This window comes from Lutjanus erythropterus, chromosome 10, assembly GCF_056507025.1.
Source record: "Lutjanus erythropterus isolate fLutEry1 chromosome 10, fLutEry1.hap2, whole genome shotgun sequence".
Classification (NCBI taxonomy): domain Eukaryota; kingdom Metazoa; phylum Chordata; class Actinopteri; order Lutjaniformes; family Lutjanidae; genus Lutjanus; species Lutjanus erythropterus.
The window spans coordinates 13,364,787-13,391,868 of record NC_139326.1 but is presented as its reverse complement, the minus strand read 5'-3'; the positions used below and the strand labels follow the sequence as shown (position 1 = coordinate 13,391,868).

General features: G+C 39.3%; 1 protein-coding gene across 2 annotated transcripts in view; it reads left to right on the top strand.

The window, feature by feature from the left end:
• The window catches only part of adamts3 (ADAM metallopeptidase with thrombospondin type 1 motif, 3), a 149,807-nt gene that overhangs the window by 94,965 nt on the left and 27,760 nt on the right, over positions 1–27,082 (top strand). For both annotated transcript variants that reach the window (XM_084728256.1, XM_084728255.1), the window contains exons 9-15: positions 3,607–3,750; positions 8,309–8,441; positions 15,835–15,948; positions 16,384–16,529; positions 18,199–18,374; positions 20,688–20,821; positions 22,439–22,562. In XM_084728256.1, coding sequence (XP_084584382.1) covers positions 3,607–3,750; positions 8,309–8,441; positions 15,835–15,948; positions 16,384–16,529; positions 18,199–18,374; positions 20,688–20,821; positions 22,439–22,562 — 971 coding nt within the window. The remainder of the gene's footprint in view (positions 1–3,606; positions 3,751–8,308; positions 8,442–15,834; positions 15,949–16,383; positions 16,530–18,198; positions 18,375–20,687; positions 20,822–22,438; positions 22,563–27,082) is intronic.

The window sequence follows — 27,082 nt, the reverse complement described above, 5'->3', positions numbered from 1 at the left end:
GATAAAGTGCTCTGATATATAGAAATAATGAGTCAGAACCCCATGACCTGAAACAGCCCAATCTTTTCTCTGTGATGGTCATTTACAGCAGGCAGAAAGAAAAAGTATGTTTAAATCATTAAATCATCAAATCGAAATCATTTTTTAAAGTTGTTTTAGGCTCTCAGTATGCTTCAAAGAATGCTTCAAAGGAAGTTAATGTCAGTTCTAACAGCATCTGAAGCCCCCACACCTTTCTGATTTCAACAATTTCACTAACTTTCCAAAACTGACAGTGGGACAATCACACCCACTTTACTCAATGAGTAGTTCGGGGAGAAAGTAGAATTTCTCTTAAAAGCTCTTTTTTTTCATTCTTCACGCAACTACATTTGTCAGTTTTTGTTTGTAAAAACAAGGGCAACACAACCTTTGATGACAGACTGTCAGAAAGTATGTGTCGTTCTCTCACAGGAGAATTGTGATGCAGAAGTGTGGAGGCCTTCAAGTCTGACCACTTTTCCCTTCAGATGTAGTCGTGTGACACATTCTGTCTGACCCGGTTCTTAACAAGCATACTTAGCCCTTGTTTAGGTTCATAACAAAGCACAAAGCCGGGAAACTCTTTCTGTGATTTTTTTTTCAGATTAAACAGACCCTGCATACTTATTTAGAATAGCACTTGAATATTAAATAAAACTTATTTTGAGTCTGGCAGCCAATCAGAACTGAGGTCTCTCTGTTGCCATCGCTTAAGTTAACAAAATATCAGTATTAGTTGATAAAATGTGAGTATATGAAAGGAGAGGAACTGTTTGCTCTTACCTGCTGAAGAAGCCTTAGTGCAAGGACAAAAACAACAAAAAATAAAAGTTATGTAATACACTAAAAAACACACTATTTCAATGTCAAATTAGTTGAAGTAAACAAAACAATAAAAATTGAGCATAATTTAGCATGAAATAATGAAAAAAAATTCTCAAAAGCTTTTAGCAAGATGTCATGATGGAGTTTGATCAGTCATTTTTTTTCTTATTCCTTTCTAACATTTGCATAACCAAACAAAATGCACACATCAGCAACAGGGACAATCTCATTGGCTGGTACGGCAGCTGCAGAACATTTCATGCATTTCTAAAAATAACTGAAGAGGACTTTGTGTTCTGACATTTGCAAGCACACTATTGATGCCTCAACTGCTGACACATGTATTTATTGATGCTCACTGTATGTCAGAGAAACGCGACCTGTCCTTCAGAGCAAGGACACTAAGAAAGAATAGGAAAGAGCAAATAAGCAGATGTTGAAAGATTTATTTCTTTAGGGTATTTTCACACTTCAATCTGTCTGTTTCAGTGCCAACATTTTAGCAAGAATTTCAAACTTAACTACTGTTAAATAATTCATAATAAGTCATGGAAACTTCCAAGAAGGTGATCATATAAGTGATCTGAGTCTATGTTATCTATGTAATAATTGTGCAAGATCACGTTATTCATGCTAACATATGTAAATGCATCAACACATGAGTGCAGGAATCGATCATTAGTCAGGTGAGTAGGAGTTACAACAGAGATGCGTTGAGATTGAGTGAAATATGAAGCAGTATTACATGTAGTACCCTATTATTTCTGTCCTGACGGGTGTTTTTTATGATATATGAGGTCCACTTGCAGTCTGGACTAATGATGCTCAATATATGTTTTTGTGAGCTTTGTGACAACTGAAAAGATAAATGTACACATAAGCTGCGGTAAAGTGCAGCGTAATCATTGGTCTCCCGACCCTTAATCTCTCTCATCATAATAACAGAGCCATCACTTGCATGACACTCACCTTAGCACGTGACCCTCGACACATTTTTCACTCTAATCCCATTTGGCATCCCATCATATTTTGTACAAATGTATTTATTTTGTATGTTGCCTGATCAGAGGACCTCAGATTCCTACTGGCACTGTATTGTTCCATTAGCTCTTTAATGTAGCTCGGTGTCTGACCTGACCAGAGCTGCAATAATCAAGTTAGGACAAAATAAATGCATGTATATTCATCTCCATCTCTGAGTTTAGTCATGTTCATGGAGCCAACCAAAGAGTTTACGTGCTGGTCAAGATGCATACCCTCATCCACAGAGGTGCGTAGTTTGTGGAGGGTAGGTTTTATTCAGGAGGACAAATAGCCCAAGGCTTTTAATCACCTTTGGAGCAACATCATCTGGGGCAGAAATAAAAACTGCTCAACCGTCCAACTTTTTATGGAGTTGATGTATTTCAGAAGAAAAGCTGGTTTTGGTAAATTGTGAGGCCTAAATGGAAGGTATTGAAATTCATCTACAAACAAACAGGTCTTTGTCTGCACTGACTAAATATCAGCAACAGGTGTAATGATCGTCTCCATCACAGTGAAGCTACCCTGCATGAGGAACAGTGTGTTTATGACTTTTTGTGAATTTGGAGAAGGGTTATCGTAGGAAACTGGACTCTCATCCAAGAAGCAAAAGATCCATGACTGAGAATCTTCACAGACACGCCTTTCTGTGAACAAGCTCATCACACATTATGTTCAAAATACCATCTGTATTACGGTTTGTTTCTGATTTCTCATCTGTTCTGAGGTCTGTGATGTTACACACACTGAGCAAATACCTGAGCAAGTGGCATCTTTATTACCTGAGCAGTATAATAGCCACCTTCAGGTAGAGAACAGTTAACCAGAGCATAACTTTTTGCAGTGGTACAGAGAGTTTTTCTGGATAGGAATAGTTTTTTTTCCTCGAGTTCCTCCAGGGAGCAGTTTTCTTTTGTTAGTACAGGACTAAAAAGTGACTTAAAGTGCTAGTGTGCATGGATGAACATGTATCTGAACTGCCCTGATAGTGCACATCTGCAGGAGGGTTAAATACTGGCATATTTCTGGATGGTTGCATTCTAGTTAAAAAATTACACCATTGAATGGATGAAGGTCATGTTTGCAGTAATTATGTGAATTCCAAAAAATTCATTGATACTTGAAGGGAGAATATTTCTAGCTTTACAAAGCCTTGAGACAACCCTGTGACAAGCTTTTTAAGATTAACCTGCTGCAGAAAAAACAAAGACATTTGGAAATGTCATGCCAAACAAAAGTAACAAGATTTGAGTGGAAGAAATTTGTGCAGTAGTAAATAAGGACTGGTGAAGCATCACAGTTAACAAATTCCACCGGTGGAGCATAGACATAAAAAAGGGTGCTTCCTCAATAAAATGAAAAATGTCTCCACTTGACTGACAGAATGAACCTTTTATGTTCAAGGTTTGCCAGAAATGTCATGTATGGCCAGAGAAACGCTTAAAGAATCACACATTTTCAATGAAAGGAGGGAGGAAGAAAAAAAGTAAGAATACTGGAATTGCTGTGGAGTGACACTAAATGTAAAACATCTCACAAATTGGTTAATCTTTGCTTTAAATTATTTGAGTAAATATATTACATTATTTTCCACTTCTGGCCACAGCAGGATAATACGATTTTGTATCATGAGCCAGTGGTGTAAAAGCGGTTTATTTAGCTAACTCCTTAGGGATTAATATTAATACCCTGCAGTTTTGTAAATATTTGTAAATATTTCTCTCTCTGTGGGAGCAGGTTGGGCATGGAGCATGATGGCCAAGGCAACCGCTGCGGGGATGAAACGGCGATGGGAAGCGTGATGGCTCCTCTGGTGCAAGCAGCCTTCCATCGATACCACTGGTCCATGTGCAGCGGGCAGGAGCTGAAGAGATACATCCAGTGAGTTCATGTTTGTAGTAAAGTGGCTGGGCGTTACATAACAAACACTCAGTGTTCTTGTAGAAGTGGGACTGCATTAATATATTGTCATATATATTTGACTTCATAGCTGCCTGCATTGTTTTAGCAGTGGTCAAAGACTGCAGAGCCGGAGCTGAAATGGGTAAGACTGAAAGGATTAAGGATATAATATGGTTCAAGAGTCACAGGCATTGATGGCAAAATCCTAGCTTTATCTAGAAGGCACTCAAAGAACTCATACCTCTACCAGAGCTGGACAAGCATCCAAATTGGTTATTTCAAAAGAAAATGATGAAATGAAAATGATTTACTTGGATCCGTGTAAAAATACACCAGACGACAGAAAATCTTCCTGAATGGCTGCCAGGACCTTATGGAGAATACCGAAATCTTTCCTGTGAAAAAAAAAGAACCTTGTAAAAGCACCGAGGAATTTATTGCTTCAGAGAACACAGATTAATTCACAGCCTTTAATTGTCCTCTGATGAAGATACAGTAGTGCTGAAATGTTAGTCTGGTTGCCCAATTAAAGGCTGTGGATTAATCCGTGTGCTCCAGTCCTTTGTGTTCTCGTCTTTAAGCTGAGAAGCACGTTGTTCAGCCACATCTATCTATCAACATGTTCTGTCATGTTCTACCTGTTGCTGCAACATCTATGAAATGTCAGAGACTAGTAAAAAATGTCTGTCTCAGTTCATCAGAGTCCAAGGTGATATCTTTAAATGTGTTATTTTCTTAGTCTGCAACCTCAAAATATTCAATTTGATATGAAAATAAAAACAAAACAGAAGAGCAGGAAATCTTCATATTTGAGAAGCTGAAATCAGCATTTTCTGGCATTTTGCATGAAACATTACTTCCACATCTAAAAACAATTGACTGGAAGTGATGTAGATTGAGGCAGACATGCTGAATTAGATCATAGTTAACATTAATAAACATGGATCCCAATGCTAGTTTTGACTCTGAAGAGGTTGACAATGCATGGTCTTATGAATATGACGGACCACAGGCTCATGACTATGTGCCTACAAGGTGTCAGAGAGACCAGGAACAAAACAGAGTGAGGAGAAATAATGGTCACAGGAGAGAAACTGATTTGTGGTGTGAGGGGAATCAGTGGAGAACCGAGCAGGTGTCTTGGTGAATGAACAGCGTTAGGTAACAGCTAATCCAGTGTTCAGCTCATGTTTGAGTATCAGCTTTTATCAGTCCTGTCTCACATCGCCTCGCCTCCTATTAATCCACACACAGTGAGGGAGAGAGTTCCAAAGGGACGGGGACTGAGAGAGAGAGAGAGAGAGAGAGAGAGGGGGAGAGGGAGCGGGGAGAGAGACGGAGACTGAAATAAGGAGGGAGGGAGAGATGAATTTTAGTTATGGAGGCAGCAGTGATGTCCTGCAGCTCCCGCCCTTCTCCTGTCAGGAAAACTGTGGACTTGATGTCCTGACAGGCAGGAGTTTGTGCACCTGTAGCATACACAATGATCCGGCATGGTCACCGGAAGTGAAATGCACTTTAAAACTGGTGGAAAAATACCAACTCATTGAAAGATGACCACTCAGACTCAATACCACCCACTGCTGCATGTTGGTCAGAGGCAGACTCAGGCACAGCAACTTCATCTTCAGACGTAATGTGATGCAACATTTGAACACTTTAAATTAAGTTTTAAAATTGCCATTTTACACAAGGTTACATATAAATTTTATTAAGACATTTAACCTGCAAGTTACACTTTAAACTGCTTAAACCTCCTTTCTCTCCCTCTGCCTGTCAGTGCCACAGCTGCCTTGTCTCTGCATCACTGTCTGTTCATTCAGCCCCACCAACACCCCAGCATCCACCTGCAGGCTCCGACAGGAGGTCCAAGATATTTGTTCAGCACTCCTCAATATCTCTATGCAAACATAATCTGTGAGAAGCGATCAGGTCGGAGCCTAGATGCCGATCTCTAACTATGTTCTGCTGCTGCAATAAGCATCCTAAAATGAGTTTGCCTGGCTGAACCATAATTGATTATAACAATATTTTAGTAGCTTACTTCTCTTTCATCATTTGCCCAATCAGGCAAGTGAGTTGCCATGTTGTCTTGGCCAACATGGCATTTTACTTATCCTGGGCAAGCAGGCAATTTATATTGTTGAGTTTTCACTTTGAGGCATATGAAAAAACAAAACAAAAACAAATTTTTGCTCACTTTATGGCTCATTAAAAACAAAATGGAAGTGGACAAAATGGATGTGAAACTTCTTTTTGAACCAATGAAGAAAACTCCATTTTCTTCAACACTTAACAGTTCAGGAGCCAAAATATAAAGTGCTCTATAAACAACCATATGGCGGCGCTATCAACACCATAACATAATCCATTGTCTTAAGTCCATAATGACCCGTTCTGCCTACTAACACACAAACAAATATTGGGGGCTGATAAAATAAGGTCAGAGGAGATAATAATTATCACTATCGTATATTACATCATATTTAAATTTTATGTAAGATGAGAAGAACATTCAATTTTTACTGTACTGGAATCTACTTTAATCTACTCTTAAGGAATCATTTACCTGCAGCTGGAGTAGCTGAAGCTCATGATGATGTCAAATGTGTTTAACTGAAACAGCATTCTGTCAGAGCGTATATGGACATCACATGCACATGCATCCATAGCTGGTGTTCACTTCATAGACATCGAATTTTTTCATTCAGCTGGGACAGAATCAATTTCTGACAGGGAATGTTCAGTAGAGCGTGGCCATCAAACGACTGGATTGCACCAAAGGAGATGACAATGGCAATGTGCAATCAATCACCATACAGTGTACTGTTTGTTAGAGCAGCAGGAGCTGTTGCAGAGAAAAATCTATATGCTGTATAAAAAGACTTACTGCAGTATTAAAACGTAGGATTGTAAATGTGAAAGCTTTGGTCCTGGGAGGGAAGAGAAGGCTTAGCAGGGCAGTTGGTGCGGTGAAATTCATAGAATGTTAAAATATAATTTCCAACATACAAAAGTCATGAGCTTTGTCTGTCTCTGAGCAGGATTAAGCGGTGCCCTTCGCCTTGAAAAGAATTGAGTGATTTACTCCAGCTGAGCCACTTTCCACCACCTGGCCACATTCAGCCAAATCTGTCCATAACCTGGAATATAAATGCACAGCTCTTATTGAAAGAAGGAACAGAACAGAATTTGTCTGAAAGCTTTATGCAACATTCAGTCAGAAAATTCAAAGGAATCACGTTTAAACAAGTGAGTAATTAGGAGCTTTTACTGAATGTTGAATCTGCGTTTATTCCAGTTTCTTTCCATTTTAAAAACATTTCTTTCTCTGGATTGCTGGCTAAATGATTAGGTGGTGTGTGTGATGCAGCTCTTGATGCCCAAGCATGCTGAGGTTACAGTCAATTCTCAAATAAAAGCCAGTATTCAATGATGGTCGGATCTCAAATTAAGTCCAGGTTAAAAACATAGAGCAGAGTGGAATTACTGGTACATTGGCTCATATGGTAAACTGCACTGATTTCTAACAGCCCAGCAGCAGTCCTGTCATATTTACCACTGTGCTGCTCTGAGCTTCTGATTGTTTCTAGTTTGTTGTTTTTTGATCAGTGTTCCATCTCTTAATACTTGATGCCCTTTGAGTTGCTGGAACATTTTTCATTTGAAGCATTTGTGCAGGAACAGTTGATTTTCATGGACAGCAGTTTAACACTGATCAAAAAACATCAAAATAGAAGCACCAGGAATGACTAAGTGAATGAAAACAGGAAAATGGAAACTCATGAGTAGTGAGTTTGACAGGACTGTGTTGATGCATTTATCCCTCCTTTCATGTGGAAATCAGAAGCAATTAGTCCATTAATGGGTGATGATAAATTTATCAGCAGCTTTGTTTCCAATCAATAGATTTTCTGGTTTTAGCTTTTCCAACACATGGACTTTATAAAGATGGATGCTACATCTCCACTTCCTCCCACTGTACAAAAATGAAGCCAAAATATCCCAGATACGAGAGCTGCCATCTTGCATTGTGACATCGTTTGGAGCGAGAATTTGCACAGTAGTGATCAGGGTTGGAACCACATTATTGAGGTCCCGTGCACACACCCTGTCGGAGGCAAAGCTCAGCCGTCAATCATGACGTGAAACCCCCTTTCTGTAGCATTAATTAACTAATTAAAACCAAGCTCATCATAAAAGTGAACACTCAAACATACACCAGCCTGACAGGAACTACCTAAAGAGAAGAGAATTCATGTTTCAGAAAAAAATATTTAATTTAATATCTCCACTAAATCTTATATTTCAGTCTTTTAAACTGGGGAAAACATGATAAAATATACATATAAAGCAAGAGAGTCATAAGTAAGCCTATTTCAAGTTAAAGGCCTTGTTCTTTCTGTGACTGAGGTAAATAAAGGCCCAAGCCAACTATTTAATTCAGAGAAATACCTTAATGCCTGTGTTAGGATGACAATATTGAGTCTCTGTTCTGTGTTTGACACCAGTGTCACCTCTTTTCATTTCCTGACAGCACGTATGACTGTCTCTTGGATGACCCCTTCAAACACGATTGGCCGCAGCTTCCTGAACTTCCTGGCATCAACTACTCAATGGACGAGCAGTGTCGGTTTGACTTTGGAGTGGGCTATAAGATCTGCACTTCAGTGAGTACAACCCAAGACCTGACTAATGTACCCACTCCTAAGAAATATGTCTATAAATGAAACACAGAGAAAAATGGAAAAGATAAAATCACTAGAAACTTAGTTTGCTCTCAGAGATTTCAGTAAAATAAGATGCCATACCACTTAAACTTTCTCTGGCTTTGAGAGGGTACATGGGATGAGCGAAGAAAATTTTCTGGTGAGCTTTCTGCAGAAAGACATGAAAAGATATGATGATGGCAGCCAACCGAGAAACTGACTTTTAAATATCAGCAGACACATACGAGCAGAATCAGATGGTAGATTAGTTAAACTTCAAACAGACATCTGCTTACTTTGCTTTAGTCACACCTGTTATCTGGCTAGTTCTGTGCAGATGGCGGGGTGATAAATATTCTGTCACTATATTCAGTAAAGCTTTCTTCTTATCTCCCTGGTTACAACCCCCTGATCTATGAAAAGGTTGATAAAGGCTGATAAAAAGTCAAAACAGAGGGAAGGTAATATTTATCATTTGCCATGATGGAATGTTTTTAAGCTTTTTTTAACCAAAATATTTTGACATAGATTTATTCAATGCAATGCAAATGCCATGTGGTGGTAGCAGGAGTTCTTGGACTTCTTCTTCTTCTTCTAAATTGGAAGTGTTTGTTCCCGAACAAAGTACAGGGTACTAAAGTTAAAAAAAGTCAGAAATAGCAGCACCTGATGAATGACTGATTTCATGATGAGGTTGATCGTATTAGGCCAAGCAGAAAACACCAGGCCCTTTCAACAAGACCTGCTTCTGTCATTTATCGACTTCAAAAAACCTCAAGACTTGCAGGGGGTGAGTCATCTCGGATTTACATTTTTTGGAGAGAAAGTGTTTGTACTGTAAGGACTGGGCAGAGACCTCGGGGAAGTGGATTCTGACTAAGACCGTCACTTCATGACTAAGCTCCTGACTTTAATTCAAGGTCAAAATTTCTTTGAAAGCATTTTGAAATTTGACAGAGTTGTGCTTATCCGGTCTCACTGGGGATGGAGGCAACAAATAAAAGAATCAGGAGGTCAGTCAGCTTATCCTGAAATACCCTCCTGCTGTATTTTTCAGTCGAGCCAGAGAGTTTGTGTTGCAGTTTGTTAATTAAAGGTTAGTTCTGGATCAGCACACACCAAAACTGTGAACACCAGCCCCTGCCTAGGGGCAAGATACTGAAACTCATGACCCACCCCACTGTGCCTTTGATTGACGTGTTGCCTTTGTTTGGGTTGGTTAGGTTCAGGCATAAAACTGAGGAGTAATCGGTTAGAGTTGGGATCAGAATATCAGGGTAAGCCAATCAGAGGAAGAGTAGGACCGGTCATGTCTTTGTCCTCCTGGGAGAAGAAACGGTATCTGTTGGGTTCATTTTTTTGTTTTGTGTTGTTGTTGCCAGTATTTCAACTTAGCATGTTTGTGTGATCAGTAATGACACATCATGCTTATTTTAAGATTTAGTGCAGTAAATATATCAAATCTTTCTTTTTTAAATTTTTACAGAGGCTGTCGGCGGATAATGCGCAGTCTGAGTCAGCAGCCAGTACATGCTTCCGCCATTTTAATTCATTAACTTGCACAAAATGAACATAATTGATTCTCTTCTGACGTCTCAAAAAAATCACATATTAGTCCTGTTGTTTCCGACATCAGCACATAACAGCTGTCCTTACTCCAGAGGTTCACTGTGTGTTTGCAACAACCAAGCTGATTTTTCAAGTCACTGACTGGCTATTTAATTTGACTTGTCCTTTCTTGAGCACTGGTCAAGCTAACAGTGGACGCACGGTGGATCAGTGTTGAGAAAAATCTTTCAGGCCCGTTCGTGAACAAATTCAGAACGTTCATCTGGATCCATAATGTCTGACTGTCAACCTGTCTGCGTTGGTTGTTGTCCTCCGAGGGTCTGCAGGGACGTTGGAGCCTTGAAATCCTTCACCTCCACTGGAGGTTACGATGGAGGAAGTTAAATTACTGACAGCAGGCTGTGGTGTAGAAGCATCAGTGCAGCACTCAGGGTTGGTGTATAGAGCTACAATATGCAGCGAATGTTTATAAGACAGTTAAATGTCAGAGATAAGATATGGACTTATATGACTGGGTGATATAAAGAATATAAAATGACATTTGTGTCAGCCTTAGCTACCACAATGCTCCATTATGACCAGATAAAGTAACTGGACCACTGGCTGATTTGTTGGCTGTTCTAACTATTGTCAGTTTATAGATATTTTATAGACAAATGCAATATAAATAAGTTTAAGATAAGAGATTCATTATGTCTATAAATTGATAAACTTGGGTTATTGTCCAACCCTTATCAGAAATCTTTCCAATCACAGCACGCTAGTACCAGAAATACACCAGGAGCTGTGGGAAATTAATCAATATATTACAGCAATGATCTTGTATTGAGATTACTGAAATGAGAAGACTGGCAGTCACGTAGCCCAGTTTGAATTTTTAGATGCTGGCAAACGTAACCAATGGCAACAGACACTGCACTCATCTAAAGACTAACTTGTCCGTCCTGTGTTGTGCTCTTAGGGGACACCAGTTTTTAACGTGAACCTGCAATGACATCTCACAGTCTGAATTCTGTGCAATTCATCAGTTTCCTCCACAAATTGTCTTAATAAAGCAGGAAGACCATGAACAAACAAACAATTTTCAGGGACAACTCTGGCAAACACACACATAATTAAATGTAGCACCCATGCAGAGATGAAAAAATACTTACGTCCTTGTTGTTTTGGTTCTTTGTTTAAGCTTGTTTTAAAAAAATGAAACAAAATCAAGGAATAATTTTGTTTCCAAATGAATACAAAACTGAACACTTACTGAATAATCACCAACATGAGTTTCAGGGATCTGCTTGCACTATTTTAGCGCAACAGCTGAAGGGCTTGTGAGAGAAAAAAAGAATGTAAAATTAACTCTGAGGAGGTCCGTTTGTTGTCGAAACACTATGGTGTCCATGTGGAATGAAGAAGAATTGGGAATGAGGACATCTCCAGCACTTTCAAAGAATTTCTGAATGTGCCTCTTGATGAGTGCCTGAAAGCAGACCTCATGTATTCATGTGGTCACAAACGCTGCCTCAGATTTGTTTAAAAATCCATCTTGAAAAGTTTAGAAAGAAAGACAGTGTTTTTATGCAAGCGTACCAGAGAGAAGCTTAATATTTGTACATGTGATTCACTAAACCAGCACATCAAATTAACGATTCAGTCCTTGCAGACCCTCATCAGAATGTATTCAGATGATACATCGATTGGATGCAAGATGCAATGTGGGAGAGGTTTCTTTTCTGTCGTCTAGCCTGTTAAAATTTCTTTTTTTAATCTAAGTGTGTGAAGGATTTGCCAAAGTAGTCTAAGAACCTTGTATCTATTCACCTGTGGAATTAAGTACTGTTACTGCCTGAAAAACTCAACAAAAGCTATCATGCCGGAAGCAAGAGAAAAATTATGGCAGCTTTTTGACAGCTGTTTCACTTGTTTTAAGGTAAAAACAGACATTTAAACTCTGATCAAGACTAAATGACTTCATATTTTATATTTGAGAATTGTAGTTAGATTCTTTGTTTTCACATTTAACAAGCAGGTGATGGTTCCTTTCAGACAAAGTGAGATTAAACCCAAACCTGCAATAATTGATCACTGGTCCTCCGTGGCCAAGCAAAGATTTACGCTGCCTTCAAATGATAAGACATTTGCTCTCGGCTCACTGTGAGGCAGGGCACAGAGACTTGCAGAGGCAAAGTGGAGCGCTATATATCATGTCTGCCTGGTGCACATTAACAACTAAGCTAACTTTAGCATTGGATTTAGCGAAGTTCATAAAAGATATGCCTATTCACAAATCTTTTAGCCACATCTGACTGCTGGCGTTACTTTTCCAGGCGAGATCAGGGCCTGTTTTTAATGTGTTGTAGAGTTTGAGAGTGAACTTTCTTATTTTCCTCCATCATTCTCTCCCTCTCCTGCTTAATGTGTTACTCCTGGTTACATAGTCAAATACAGCTGTTGTTATTGGTTGGGCTTTGAAAGGTGAGCAAAAACTAAGGCCAAAGTTGAAAGAATTTGAACTTTAAGCAAAACGCTCAGTGTCAAGGGTAGTGTTTACCGGTTTTACTGATGCTCATGTCACATATGTAACACACTCTGAATCAGATGTTTTCAAAATGGGGTGCCTCAGTGGAGGCCCAGTGAATGGTAATGAAAAAATCTTACATTAGTTATCAAAAGGAGATCATAGAATAGCCTAAATGAAGTTAAGTATTTCTTCCACTTTCCCAGAGTCAGAAACTAATAAATGCCTTTGGAGAGACTGTTTGAACTTATGTCAAACAGCAATATTAGGCTATCCTGGCTCAAATGTTGAGTGTCTGTGGGATCAAATAACATAATCATGATCCCACAGACATCCAGGAATTGAGCTAAACTAACCAAGCAAACTAAGGAGGGGCTCCTTTTCCTCTCAAAAGGGGCTCTCAATTAAGTCCAGCAGGATACCAGGACAAAGTTATCATTTTTTTTAATTGTCATAACCAGTATGTGCCACAGTCTTTTTTTCTGCTACTGAGGAGTAATCATAGTCCTGCAGTGTCCTGCGATTTTTTTGAACAATTGAGGTCAGCCTCCCTAGCTAGCCTGACTTGACCAACATTTTCCCAGACTCCTCTGTTTGCACCTTATGTAAACAAAACAGCGAGCCAGAGCTCTAGTTAGAGTAATGGGGGCCGCTGTACAGCAATCGTTTATCACAGATTGTTGTATTCTTTTTTGTTCACCAGATAAAAAAGGTTTTTGTTTGTTTAGAAAAAAGCAATTCAGTCCAGCTAATTGTCTTGTGTGCCTCTGTAAACAAAGAGCCACTCATCTGAGCAGCTGAAGGAGATTGGAGAAGGAGCTGTGGCTGCGGCAGACACGTTCAGAGAGTATTAATCTCTGCAGGATTCAAATGTTTAAATATTTTAGTTGCTATCTTTCTGTTAAGTCTTCATATGTGAGCTGGACAGAAGCAGTGATTCTAAATCATTAATAATGCATTAATAATGCATGTGATTAAAGGTCTGTCTGCATCTAGTGCACAATTTCCACCAGTCTTGGTAATGTCTGGTTTATCTAGAGAGCACTCAGAGACGTCCAGTAAGGCATCAATTTATACCTAATGACAGAGTGATTCAGATTGTATGATGATGGCCAGAGTCCAGGAACAGTAGAGATTTGCACAAGGAAGACTTGTGTAGACAGTGCAAGTGAGTTGAAGGGACAGTTAGGATTATTTAAAGTGTGTATGTATGAGGTACATATCTGTAGTCAGTGTATTACTTATAGTTGATGGCTGTCGACTTTAGTTAAGAGAAACAGAGAGGAGAACCAACACAGAAGCTGTGGATAGGGTCACGAGAAAAACTCATCTTTGGCACTTAAAAATCGGTCTACCAAAAAATCAGTATCAGTTATATTTTGAATATTTTTACCACTTTGCCTTGCCATCAGACAGCCAAATATTGTTCTTTCTTGGTAAACCGGACTCCTTTGGCAAAAACAAATAATTTTACCTCACAGAACATGAGTTGCTCATATACTGCTGCCCTGATTGATCAGTTTGTTTATGTTATTGTGTGACTTTGGGAATCAGAGCAATCTTTTTAAAACAGCAGGAGACTGGTTGGTTTTGAAAGATAGTGATAATTGGTTTCCAGGCAGAAAAAGCCGTATGATGGCAAGGAACACCCATGAAAATATTCTAAATATAGTGTACACTGCGAACACTGATTTCTTTTTTTTTTTAGGTGGGCATTTTTTAAGTGGCTAAAATATGTTGTGCCGCTGAGCCTGTCACACCCATGTATTTTGCAGTTTCTAGGGATTTTTAAATCTGGTATCTGAGGCGATTCCCTTGCTGGTGTAGTGACTGCAGTGTGTTTCATGTCAGCCAGTAATGATTGGTTTCCCAGAGCTGAAAGGAGGAGCAGCTGTAGTAATGCATAAGTGCTATAACATGGCAGAGTCTACGGCGGGAAATTGTAGGCGTACGTTAATTGTATTCATGTAATCACTCTCACTGCCCCAAGGGGGAGACAAAAGTATCACCCCTTATCCGTAATCATTCTTCATTAACGTTTCATTTGCCTAACTCTAACCATACATTAACCGTGGCTGGATTAACTTGCAAGGGGACCCCTGCTGGGGGAGAAAATTAACTGCTGCGCTCCTGTCATCCTCCCATTCCTTCCCTCTCTGTTCATGGAATATATTATTCTCAGAATAATGAAAGTTCCCAGGTTTAATAGAGCAGTACCCAAAGGACCTTGGTATGTCAGTTGCTGCGTATTCCCAGACGAAGCTGAAGTTTATCAGATCACCACAAACCATTGTTGTGTAGTCAACCAGCATGTTTATGAGGGCCTCTGGAGTTCTGGGGCCCTTAAGAAAGTGTGGAGTTGGATTCATTTAATGCAAATCATTAAAACAATGTACAGTATTTTGCCGAGATAATTATATCATCTTTCCGCACCCTTCAAAAGACATACTTTTCGGGGCCCAGATGTTAATGTGGGTGCCAAGTTGTGGTTGAAAGCTCAGTTGCAGCGATAGAATCAGCTGGGGAAATTCAGTCTTTGATGTAGCAGTGGCAGGTTCAGCAGGAAAACAAGGAGAGAAAGTAGAACGTGAGGACACACACAGAAAAAGCCAAATAAGCAATAATCAGGAAAATAAGTAAGGTGATTATCAAGGGAAAATGCGTGACTGTATACATTTTCAGCAGTTAAAATTCCTGCCGTATATTTTAAGAGTCGGAACCATGCAACTTGGTTCTGTGTAGGAGAGTAACAACTGCATCCTGAGACAGAGCTTCATGACTGAGAGAATGAAGTCAGGCAGAAAAAGGAAGGAGATTGACCAATTTGAGAGGTACGTCTCCTTGAAAGGAACAGGTCCAAAGGCTCAGGTTGTTCACAAAGCCTCTTGGTGTAGGAATGCTGCAGGCAGCTGAAAGGCCCGTTTTTGATTTATCTCCAGCCAGTCTGATGATCTGTTCTAATCCTGAAAAATAAAAAACCCACACATCTGACCGCCTTCCTTAGTGAGGAGGTTAACAACAGGCTGTCCCCACAGGAAACCTTCATAATCCACTCTGCTTTAGTACCTCTAGTGATAGTGGAGCCCATTACACCTTCAACAACAATTTGCTCTGGTTGTCAGCTGTCTGTCTGTCTACATTTTGACTGAGCACAATTCCTCAGCGTATATGAAAAGAAAGAGACGAGTGAAGCTGCCCATAACTTATATACGTTTTAATATACAGCACACCAGCTAACTTAGCTTCAAATACGATTTCATCTTTTCTGTGTTTCAGTTTCGCACATTTGACCCATGTAAACAGCTGTGGTGCAGTCACCCTGACAACCCTTATTTCTGCAAAACCAAGAAGGGGCCGCCTCTCGATGGGACGGAGTGTGCTCCTGGAAAAGTAAGTGTGTCTTCTACATTGCCCGGGGGTCAGGACCCACTCACATTGTCTTGACATATGCAGTGTCATCTATTATTTCATTTTAAGGGGTCACACAATAACAGTGCCCAGGCACAGGGGTTGTTAACACTTTAATAAGACATTGTACAAAAAGGCCAGAAAACCTGCCTGCAGGTATGCTCTCCCATTCAGCTACAAGAACATCAGTGTCACCCAACACTGTCAGTCAGTTACATTAGACATTATTGTCTATGATATCTTTGCATTATGTAAAATTAAAATTAAAACCTTAGAAAAACAGCCTCAGACCCGAAGCACATTGAGATTTCTGTCCACATACATTTGGCCAGTTTTCTCCCTGTATTATCATTAACTGAGACTAGAAAGCATGCCTTTGTGTTCAGCTTACTCTTCCTCTCTCCTCATCCTCTGTAGTGGTGCTACAAAGGTCACTGCATGTGGAAAAACCCTAACCAAGTCAGGCAAGATGGTACCTGGGGCTCCTGGAGCAAATATGGCTCCTGCTCACGCTCCTGTGGGACTGGAGTTCGCTTCCGGACACGCCAATGCAACAACCCAGCGTAAGTGGCAAAGGCAGCAATATGATGATTTAATTCTGTATCATATCATGGACGATAAGTAATGAAAAAATGGAGGAGGCTGACTGTAATTTAAAGCAGATAATTTTACTTTGTATATGTCTTTGTAATAACCTTCAGTAATTTCTGCCTAATGTTGAATTTGGGATTCATATTATAGATTTTAATGAGGCTGTTATCACCAGAAAAAATGAGATTGGTTAAAATGACTCATGTTTATACTCGACAAGCAAGCAGTTGAATGAGTAATTATCCTAATTAGCATGATGTTATATACTATCAAAACTGCCTCAGGGGGAAGGGTGTGCTTGATGATGGGTTCAACAAAGCATGTGAGAGAGGAGACCACAGTTTACATCCCGCCTCACTGTCAACAATCAACGGTTGTTTCTTTAAACCACAGCAGCCGTGTTTTCCTACATGACTATGGTGTGTCCCTAACCTTAACCAAGGAGTTTTACACTCTAATACCACTTTCATCTTGGAGACCATTTTTTTATAACAAAGTCCAGCAGTCAGGCTATATGAAGTTCTTCATTATTCATTTATTAACCCAATGGGAAAACATGCAGTTGTAACTCTAACCCTTCTTTTGAAACTTAACCGTCTTTCCTCAACTTTAACCAAGTATAACAAGGAGCTACAGCTCGCAGCCAGTCAGCTTAGCAGACAAGACTGCAAACGGGGGCAAACATCTCCTATAACCTGGCTCTGTTCAACCATTAAAATCTGCCTGATGGGCCCACTAAATTTTGTTTAGTCAGAGATGCAGAACTGCTCCCAGCCAGGGATACTGTGACACATAAACCCCCATAAAACCACGAATCGACCTTTCCGAAGTTCTGCCCTTTTGCTTTGTGCTTCAATGACAGTTGAGCAAACTTAGCAAGGCTCAGTTGTAGTTGGATTTTTTCCACTTTGGTTTTGCTACAGAACAATCAAACAAGATATAACATGAGCTTCAGAGGTGCTCGTAGGTGGATATTGTTACCTCTGGACAAATCCAGGCTAGCTGTTTCACCCTTATTCCACTCTTTGCTATCGATCTTGAGTTACATTTGGAACAGTCATACAGGTCATTTTGGAAGGAATAGATAACCTAACTTATAGTCCACACCCCAATTTGTTTTCCTTCTAAAACTTCTAGTCTTTAGCTCAACTGATGTGCTCATGCGATGTTGTTGAAGGAATTTATCAGAATTTGTGTAACTCCTTCTGGAGCCACAAAAGGCTTTATACAACTTTGTAATATCTGTAGTAAGACTTTAACCTGTAAAATCAGTGGCATTACCCTTTAATGTAGTCTCTTGGATTTGCCTTCTAACAAATATTGTGTGGTAACTCCGAAAAAGAACCTCTCAGCAGGATAATGATTAGATTTAAACATTGTGCACAGCCTTTAAAGCTGGTTGTCAAGTATTATTCATTACACATTAAAGCGATAACAAACAGCACCTTGATGGCTTCAAAAAGGCTGAATCATTGTTGCACCCTGTGGGAACAATCATAACAATAACCCCAATCTGTCATATAAGCTTCTTGGCATTTAAGAATCACTTTTTGAGCAGAATTTGTTTTGGATTGTTTGGCTTTAAAGAAAAGCAAACCGTCTGATCAGCTCCAGTGATTTTCATCCATGTCCCTCCCTCAGGCCATCCAACGGTGGCCAGGACTGCCCAGGAGTAAACTACGAGTACCAGCTGTGCAACATTGACGACTGCCCCAAGCACTTTGAAGATTTCCGTGCCCAGCAGTGCCAGCTCCGCAACTCTCACTTTGAGTTTCAGAATGCCAGACACCACTGGCTGCCCTATGAGCATCCCGAAGGTAAGCCAGCAAATGTCAAACAGATTGTTTTGTTCCAGTGTGAAGCTGGTGTGTGTTTTTAAGCCAAAAAAGAACAATGAAAGTCGAAGAGAGCCTGAGATCTGGATTCTCACAGCCAGAACTGAAGAAAGATATTGTATATTCAAAACAGGGATGTTCCCAGTAGTTTTAGACAGTTTCAACATACTGACCACACTTGGTGGTATGCATATTATCTTGCTTTACTTCTTTCCCTTTCTCTTTGGTCTCCCATCACTGTGAAAAATATGTTTAGTTTCAACCCATCCAAGCTCAAAATATGCCCTTTCTGAAAAGGCCATAAAACCTGTATCCTTTTTCTGTTTTTGTTTTTTACCAGACATTGCTTTTGTCCGGCTTCCCTCCATGGAGCTGTTTGCCACTTATTGCTACTAAATTGGTCAGGGTTTTGAAAGTCAGTCATGTAGAAATGAAGTATGAAAACCTGCTGAGAAACTGCAGGAAAAAGTAAAGAAAGGAAAAAAGGCTTTCTGAAGAGTGTTATATGGTTTGAGAATAAAGTGTGAAATACAATAGAAAGTGTTTAGTGTGATTTCATATTTTATTTCTAATGTCATTAATATTTATATTTTAGATTGATTGCTGCATTGTTGTCCTTGTCACTGAAATTCTGAGACTACAATATTATTTTCTTTCTTTGTCTTCCTGTCCTTTCTCTGCGATTTGGATCTATTAAAGGCATGACAGCAGTACAGCGACTGAGGGGACTTTACAGTACCTCTAATAATCACTACACCCTTTAATTACTAGTTAAGTTCTAGTTTTTAGTTCAGTTAAGGCCATCTAAAATGGCAGAAGCATTCAGGTAAATTTTCCTTAAGGTATTGGTCATGTTCTGCTGTCAAAGGGTCTCTCACATCACTTATTTTTTATGTTCATTTGGCCAGTTGATGGATGTTATTTTCAGGCTGGTTAATGTGAGAAAAAAACACTCATAGGACATCAGTAAAGGACATTCAATCCAGCTGAAGTAGCAGAAGTAGCTACCATTGCAAAGAGCTTGAGCTTGTCTTTTAGCACTAGGAATGTCACTGAATCAGAGGTTATGAGAATGATTACGTGTCTTTAAACCATCCTAAACTAAGGACGTATATGGTTTATGGATGCAGTTATACTCAAACAACTCTAACTGATCTTATTATCAAAATTACTAACCTCTCAATTTCTCAGGGAATGTTTCCAAGTGTTTGGAAGTTGGCTATTGTTGTTCCAGTATTCAAAAGTAGAGATCCTTGTGATTATAGGCCTTTCAGCATCCTGCCTACAGCATCAAAGGTTGCAGAGAAAATCATCTGCCATTAGTTCTGTTGCCCTGCACAGACAGCCAACTGTCTCAAATCTCTGTTGGGTAAAGGTGGTGTTGTCTGAGCTTTATTTCTTGACCTCAACAATGATGAAGCAGTTAATCATAGGCTACAGTTTTTCTTCAGGTGCACAGAAGTGGACAGAATAACACTGATCCCAGTATGTCGGAGTACAGAATCACCAGTCAGGTCCAATGCTAGTTACATCATCACTGATCTTCCATCCATATGTTCTCACACCAACATCCAAATGTATGCAGATGACACTGTAATTTATTTACATGGTATGAGTGTCAAACAAGTTGTCAATGAACAAACAAACCCATCAAGATCAACTGTTCCAGTGTTGAGCCAGATGTCTTTATCCGTTTCAAACTTTCTTTTAAAGCACAGGTGAAAAAGGTCTTTAACTATTAAAAAATATAACTAGCTGACTTGGGAAAACCTGATTAAATATGTAGATGGTTTTCTTATGTGCAATACTAAACATAGGTTGCATATCAGTTCACAAGAGGTACAGTAAGAGGGAGTGCATTCTCCTGTTGAAGATTTACTTTTACAGCCATGTTTATTATTTATTACTAATATCCATTGCCACTGTTAAATGACCAACAAAAATAAATAATCCTTCCAGCAACAGCAGTGTAAAAGTCTGTAAATCTTTTGGACAAATACATTAAAAATGTAGGTCAATCTAGCAGTTGCCAAATGGAAAGAAATAATGCATGGGTTTAGAAATATAAACTGGTACAATCTGACATACGTAGGTGTAGGATTACTGTGATTCATTGTTCTTTTTTCTATAGTTATAGCTGATATGTTTTACTTTCAGTATGTAAAAAAAAAAGCAAAAAAAAAAAACATTCGTAATATATGAAATTTAAAAAGACATTCATAATATTCTTGATTTTCCAAGTTGCATTTTCTGCTTAATAATTCTATAACAATCTAAAAATCTGTTGTCTTGTAGCCAGCAAGAGATGTCACTTATACTGCCAGTCAAGGGAGACAGGAGATGTGGCATACATGAAGCAGCTGGTGCATGATGGGACACGCTGCTCCTACAAAGATGCCTACAGTATCTGCGTGCGTGGAGAATGTGTGGTAAGGAAACGTTTAAACTTAATGATTCTGACACATTAAAAGCTGTATCAGGTAAAGATGAACGATAGCAGCTGCAGGCTGACTGAATTTTGAAAGCTTGGTAGGATTTTATTAAATTACACAGCGTGGTGTTGGTAAACTGCGTAATTAGCATCAGGTTCAGCTTTGAATGTGCTGTGATAAAATCCAGAATGGTCGCTCACTACTGTTTTAGAAGCAGCATGGTCAAACAGCAGAGGCTTTATAAGAATGTTTTTGATTTATAATTACCTGTTTGTCCTAAGATTTCTAACTTCCCAGCAGAAATTACAGTAATTAAAGCAGAGTGTCAATTTACAGCAAACATTAGTAGTGGAGACCGGGGATGATAGTAACACTTTTTAATTGAGCATCAGTAACTCAGTTGTTGTTTGTGCTAGAGCTCTCAAACTTTGATACATGCTACCCACATTTGTCTTCTACAAATAAACCTCACCTGGATATCTACTACACAATCAGAGATTTTGTGAGTTAATTTCAAATAGAAAGATGTTTACAACCTACCCCACTGCTGGGGTGAGTTGTAACACTAGCTGAGGATGGGTATAACAATGAGAGGTAACTTTTACTCCCTTCTATTGGCATCGGCCCAAAAAATACAGTATAGGTAAGACCCAATGCAATGGGCTTGAGTTTGCAAAGTGTTCCATGCACATGAGCCAGAAATTTTCATTATTTTAATGAACTCTTACAATCAGCTCCACCTCAGGCAGCCATTACATAGCTAAGTGTTTTAGATGTGGGCTTGAAGGCAGCATGAATGCAAAGTATTAAATTAAACTATGACTTTACGTTATGAAGGTCAAACCATTGTATCTACAATACTGTGAACTGAGAATGCAAATGAGAGAAATGAGAATGCACCACGCTGATGACATCTCTGTGTTTCTTTTCTGATTGGTCAAACTGACAGTGTTATAACTAACCCGATGTTACAACACTCTCTGGTCTCCCTTGCCATGGCAAAGCATTTGGTAATGTGCTATTTTATTTTGCTGCCTTTTTGAGGCACTTTATAACAGATTTCAAAAAAGTGCTCTAAAAATGAACAATGTTATATTGTTTGGATGGGCATATCTCACCATGTGAAATGCCTGATTTGAAGAAGATGAGATGTATTTTGTAGGAGTAGTTGTGAGAAAATTAAAAAACTCACAGTAAGCGAGTTAAGGAGTGAATTCCATGCTGGCACGTACAAACTCCCTTATTTTGGCACTGTTATAACTGGATCTGAATACTTTGTTTATTGGCCCACAATAAAATTGAATTTCATTAAAAATCAACAAGTTTTTTTAAATATCTCGCTGTCCATCAAACACAACACTCAGCCAAAACAAACAAACCAAACCAAGAGCATCACCTCCTTGGTCGAGGTGACAGAGGGATTCACTGAATGTGTCTCTTGCCCTCCCATGCCGAAAGCAGTGCGCTAACCCAAGTTTGTGTCCGGTCAGCACAAAAAATGCTTGAGAAGCCTTAGTGAAAACACCTACAGGTCGCCTTCTCATTAAAACCATGTTGTGAATTTTACAGTTCCAAAATGAAGCTCGGCTCATCAGTTGTTTTCTTGGTTTCCAGAAAGTTGGCTGTGACAGGGAGATTGGCTCAAGCAAAGTTGAGGACAAATGTGGCGTTTGTGGTGGAGACAACTCCCACTGCCGCACTGTTAAAGGAACCTTCACCCGAACGCCAAAGAAAGCCGGTAAGAAAACATTGAACCAAAACAATGTCTGCAGACAGAATTCTTTTAGAAGAATGTTTCACAAAAATACATATTTTTTACATGCAGACTTTCTCCCAGTTCTTTCCCTGCATGTTTTCTCATGGATGCGGATTGTTATTAATAATGAATGTTTTTAATCTATGATACACTATGCATGAATGATTAACCTTCATTAGACATATACATACTGCACTGGACATTTACATTAAATCATTTAGAAAGATGCTGTTGTCCAAAGAGATAAACAAACGTGCAGATTTACTTCTATGTCAGAACACCTTTGAATGCATTATTTACGCTGAAGGGATAAGGCTGGTGTTATTCTATATCCTTTTAATATAAAGACCAAAATCAACAATACTTAAGTCTCCCTCTCAGTACTGACCCTGTCTGTGGCACTCAGCCCCAAACATAAATCTTCATAAAGCTCATAAATATTTTTTTTATCAAATATTTACAGCAGCCAGAAAGTGTATGTGGGATTGAATTAAATAAATTAAGTGTCCATGTTAATCACAATGAAGGAACACCCAGTGCATCAATGTATGATAATCTTTTGACAGCAGTGGAGCTGTTTGAGGAATAAGATCTACATGAGGCTTTGAGTACATAAACAATATGTGTGGGATGCATTCATTATTGATTTTGGTCTATTATCTTTTAATAGGATTGGTTGACAGTAAGACAAATATAGCCAAGCTCCAGCCTTATCCTTAAACACTGACTCATCACTGTCTAATAGCATCCTGTTTCAACAGAAATTACGTCACGACGAGGTATGATTAAATCAATAATGGAAATATTATCCAAGTCTAATCAAGTCTAAGCTGCTTTATTATGTGCCTCTATTATTACAGGGAAACTTCACCACCATACATCCACTTTAATATAACTCCATTCTTCCCTTTAATTTTGAGGGAACGTACATTATTTCCTCTACATGTGACGCATAGTCAATGCCTTGGGGTGAATTCTTGATTGAAGTATAGGCTTGTGATTTGAAAGGTCCATGTTTGAGGAAATGAAATGTGAAGTAGGTTTTATCCACTCCATAACTTTAATGAGAGCATGCAGTCTTATAATATATATGTATATATACACACAGTATGTTCCTGATTTAAAAAAAGCAATGTGACTGGTGCTGAAACACAGATCTTAAGTAGCTGGACAAATTCTTTCTCCAGATTCTATAGCTCAGATTCGTTTGGTAAACCGCTGAGCTCACTGAGGTGCAGCTGGACGGAAATAAGGCATCTAACTAAATAAAATAGTGAGAGAGCTGGCAGGTGACTCTGTAGTGTGACTCATACAGCTGGGAGCAAATACAAAAACAACCCCATGAAAGCTTCCAATCCGACCGCTGCAAATGAGCTGCAAAAAAAAAATGAGAAGAGACGATGATTGCGTTAAATGCACTCTTCTGCCTTTGCAGGATGTAGGACGTGGTTGCAACAAACATACAACACCTGTGTATGTTTTAGTTAAACAGGAAACTCTATAAACAGTTAATATTGACGGTTGAACATACAGTTAATATACAATATACAGTTTAACATTCGCTGGGTAGCATCAGTAATGTTAATGTTTTCTGCCAGAGCAGCAGCAGCTTGAAATGAAGGAGGAAGCCTGCATGTGATTTCTCTTGCGCTGCTGTGTTCCAGTGCTTTACTGTATGCTACATCAAAACTGCAGGTTTTGAGTTGAGCTTCAGGGATCATCCTTGACCTTAGAAATAGTAGTTAGACAATAACGTCCATAACACCCGAGGTCCAGTTACTAGATTTCTTTCAGAGGTATTGGTCATATGTTGTGGCCTTTGTTAGTGGATAGAGTCGTTCCATGCTCCTCAGTGTAGCATGGAAGTTTTCTCACCTGATAACAAGTGGTCTTATATTTTGAGAAGGTTGTGTGATCACAGAGACAACAATATGTACATTCAAACAAGACTAGGAGTCCACAGTCATACTAGCAGCTCTGTGAGGCTGTACTTAGTCACAGCAGGTGCTTTGCACTAAATGTGAACATCAACATGCCAACAGGCTAACAATTAGCATGTTAGCGTGATAAAATTTTCCTATTACCATGAATGTCTTTACATTACCATGAATGTCCATCAAATAGCTTCTGAGATATTTTAGTTTGGACCAAAGTGGTGGACTGATTGATTGCTGCTAGCATAGCTAAAGATTAAGTTTGCATACTACTATACCTTTATTTATGAGTTTGATGGACAGTATTGTCCCACAATGCAGTGCACAAAAAACTGCAGAGATATTCACAACTGCAAAAAAAATATATTTGAATTTCATGTGGGAGTGAAACAGCAATTCTCAGTCTGTTCTGCCTGTGTGTGTCTGTGTGTAAAACTCTTTGTGCAGCTCTCACAGACAGAGAGCAGAGGAAAGAGATGAAAAAATGAGGTGTAACCGTTGCTCTCTATATTTTATGGATGTGAAAACTTGCAGTTGCTGAGAGCTCCACACCACTGCCAAATAGGTTGAAGCCCAGAAATGTCCCAAACAGCAAAATATAATAAAATAAGGAAATACAGGCAGAGCACAGGGTCTCTGCAGATACGGCCACCATCACACTCCTCTAGTGATCATCTCATAAGAGATTATTTAAAGGGATTATCTTCATATGAATCTATACATTATTACATACATTTTTAGGAAAATTCTACATAGTATACCTTTTAAAATTACATGCCTGTCAACATAACTGTAATAACTGAATAATTGAAATAGGGAAAAGGATGATGCTAATACTATAGTCTTTGCAATGATCCTAGGAGTATTGATGAAAATCTGTGAGCCAGTATTTTTGAAAATGAAAACAACAGCCCCAGTCAGATGTCAATACTGATTTGCATGAGAGCACAAAAGTGTTGAAATTGCATCCACCTCCTGTAGATCATTTCATTTCTATTTGAGCATGTGGAGAATTTGCATTCATAGCCAGTAAATGAGTCGCAGAGCGACATGTGTATCTGACAGCCGTTTCGTCAAACAGTCGGGTTAATTTGGATTAAGACCCTTATGAATTAGCAGAGAAATAATTAAGCACCTCTTCTCTTTATTTATTTATATAGTTAGTTGGTTTTCTAATCATTCTTGCAAGTTCATTAACATATTGTGCTTTCACTTTATACCAACTTCTTTAATTCAAGCTGCTTCCCTCAGGTTATCTCCCCTCCGCAGCTACACAGGTTGCTCACACACACACATGCACACACACATGCACACACACACGTACAACAAACACTGGCCCAGACGTCACCTACAGAAGTCACCTACTGTGCAGTGCGAAGCTGATTGAGTGTGACTAAGTGGTTGCTTTCGATTTTAAAAAATGTGTCTTGACACACACATCTTGGACTTTCTGGAACCCCGGACCACTGACTGTAAATGAAGATGGACAACACAACTCCACCGGGCAATGGAGATGCTTTGGCTTCACTTTTGGGGAGCTCTCGTGTTGTCTATTTCTAATATATGTCAATACGGCTTCATCAAACCATTCCAGGATGTGCTTTTGTTGAAACTGTGATTACTCCTTTTTTTCTAATAACATCTCACTCTCATTTAACCACTCACGTTTTTCAACAGGGAAACAGTTAAGCAAGAGAGCCCAAAAAGAAACCCCTTTGTTGGAAAACACAATATGCAAGTATCCAGTGTTACTGAATCCCTCACAATCTCTTTTTTAGCATTTTCTCTCCAGCTTGTAGTGCAGATGGATGCCTAACACTGTAGAGACCTAGAGACATGAGTGATACAAGCTGCTATTTCTCCTGTTCCTCGTTACTAATTAAATGCCTATTTAGGTCTGACTCGACTGTTGTAACTGTTGAAGTTTCATTATCCAGTCAAGGCTCTAAAAGTCTGTGCAAGAAGTTACTTTTGATGTGTATGGTCCTTTATTGTGAATGTGTCCTGAGCAGTCGCTTTAACAGCCTAACAAACTAACTTTAAAGTCTTTGTGCAGATAAAAAATGTCACATTAAACAAACCTGCAGACCTTTGTAGGCAATCTGGGATGTTGTTGGCCATTTACAATCTGATTGATTGAACTTCAACTGGCATGCTGATGCTTGGTTCCAGCTCAGGCAGCCACACCCGAAGCATTTTCAGACAGCTTAGCTTGTGTGCACTATTTCCCATCAGCCGACCAACAACTCCGTAATCAAATTGTAGTTTCTATCGAGCGGCTTGCAGTTCTGAAATTGGCTGCCATCAGCGGATGTTCTCTCAGAAGCGAGAGGGCATCTTTTGCCATTTTCCAAAAGTTAGATTGCAGTTTACGTCTTAAATATAGACTGCCGCCACCTATTTTGACCTTGTGTGAACCCTGGGACAGCGTGCCAGTTTCACAATCACCTCTCCCCTGCATCTGCATCAGGAGGCCCTGAGTGTTTGGCCTGCCTGTCAAAACTGAGGGCAGTAGGGGCTAGTAATTACACGGCTGCAGTTCACTCCTGGTGATTGGCAAGTGTCACC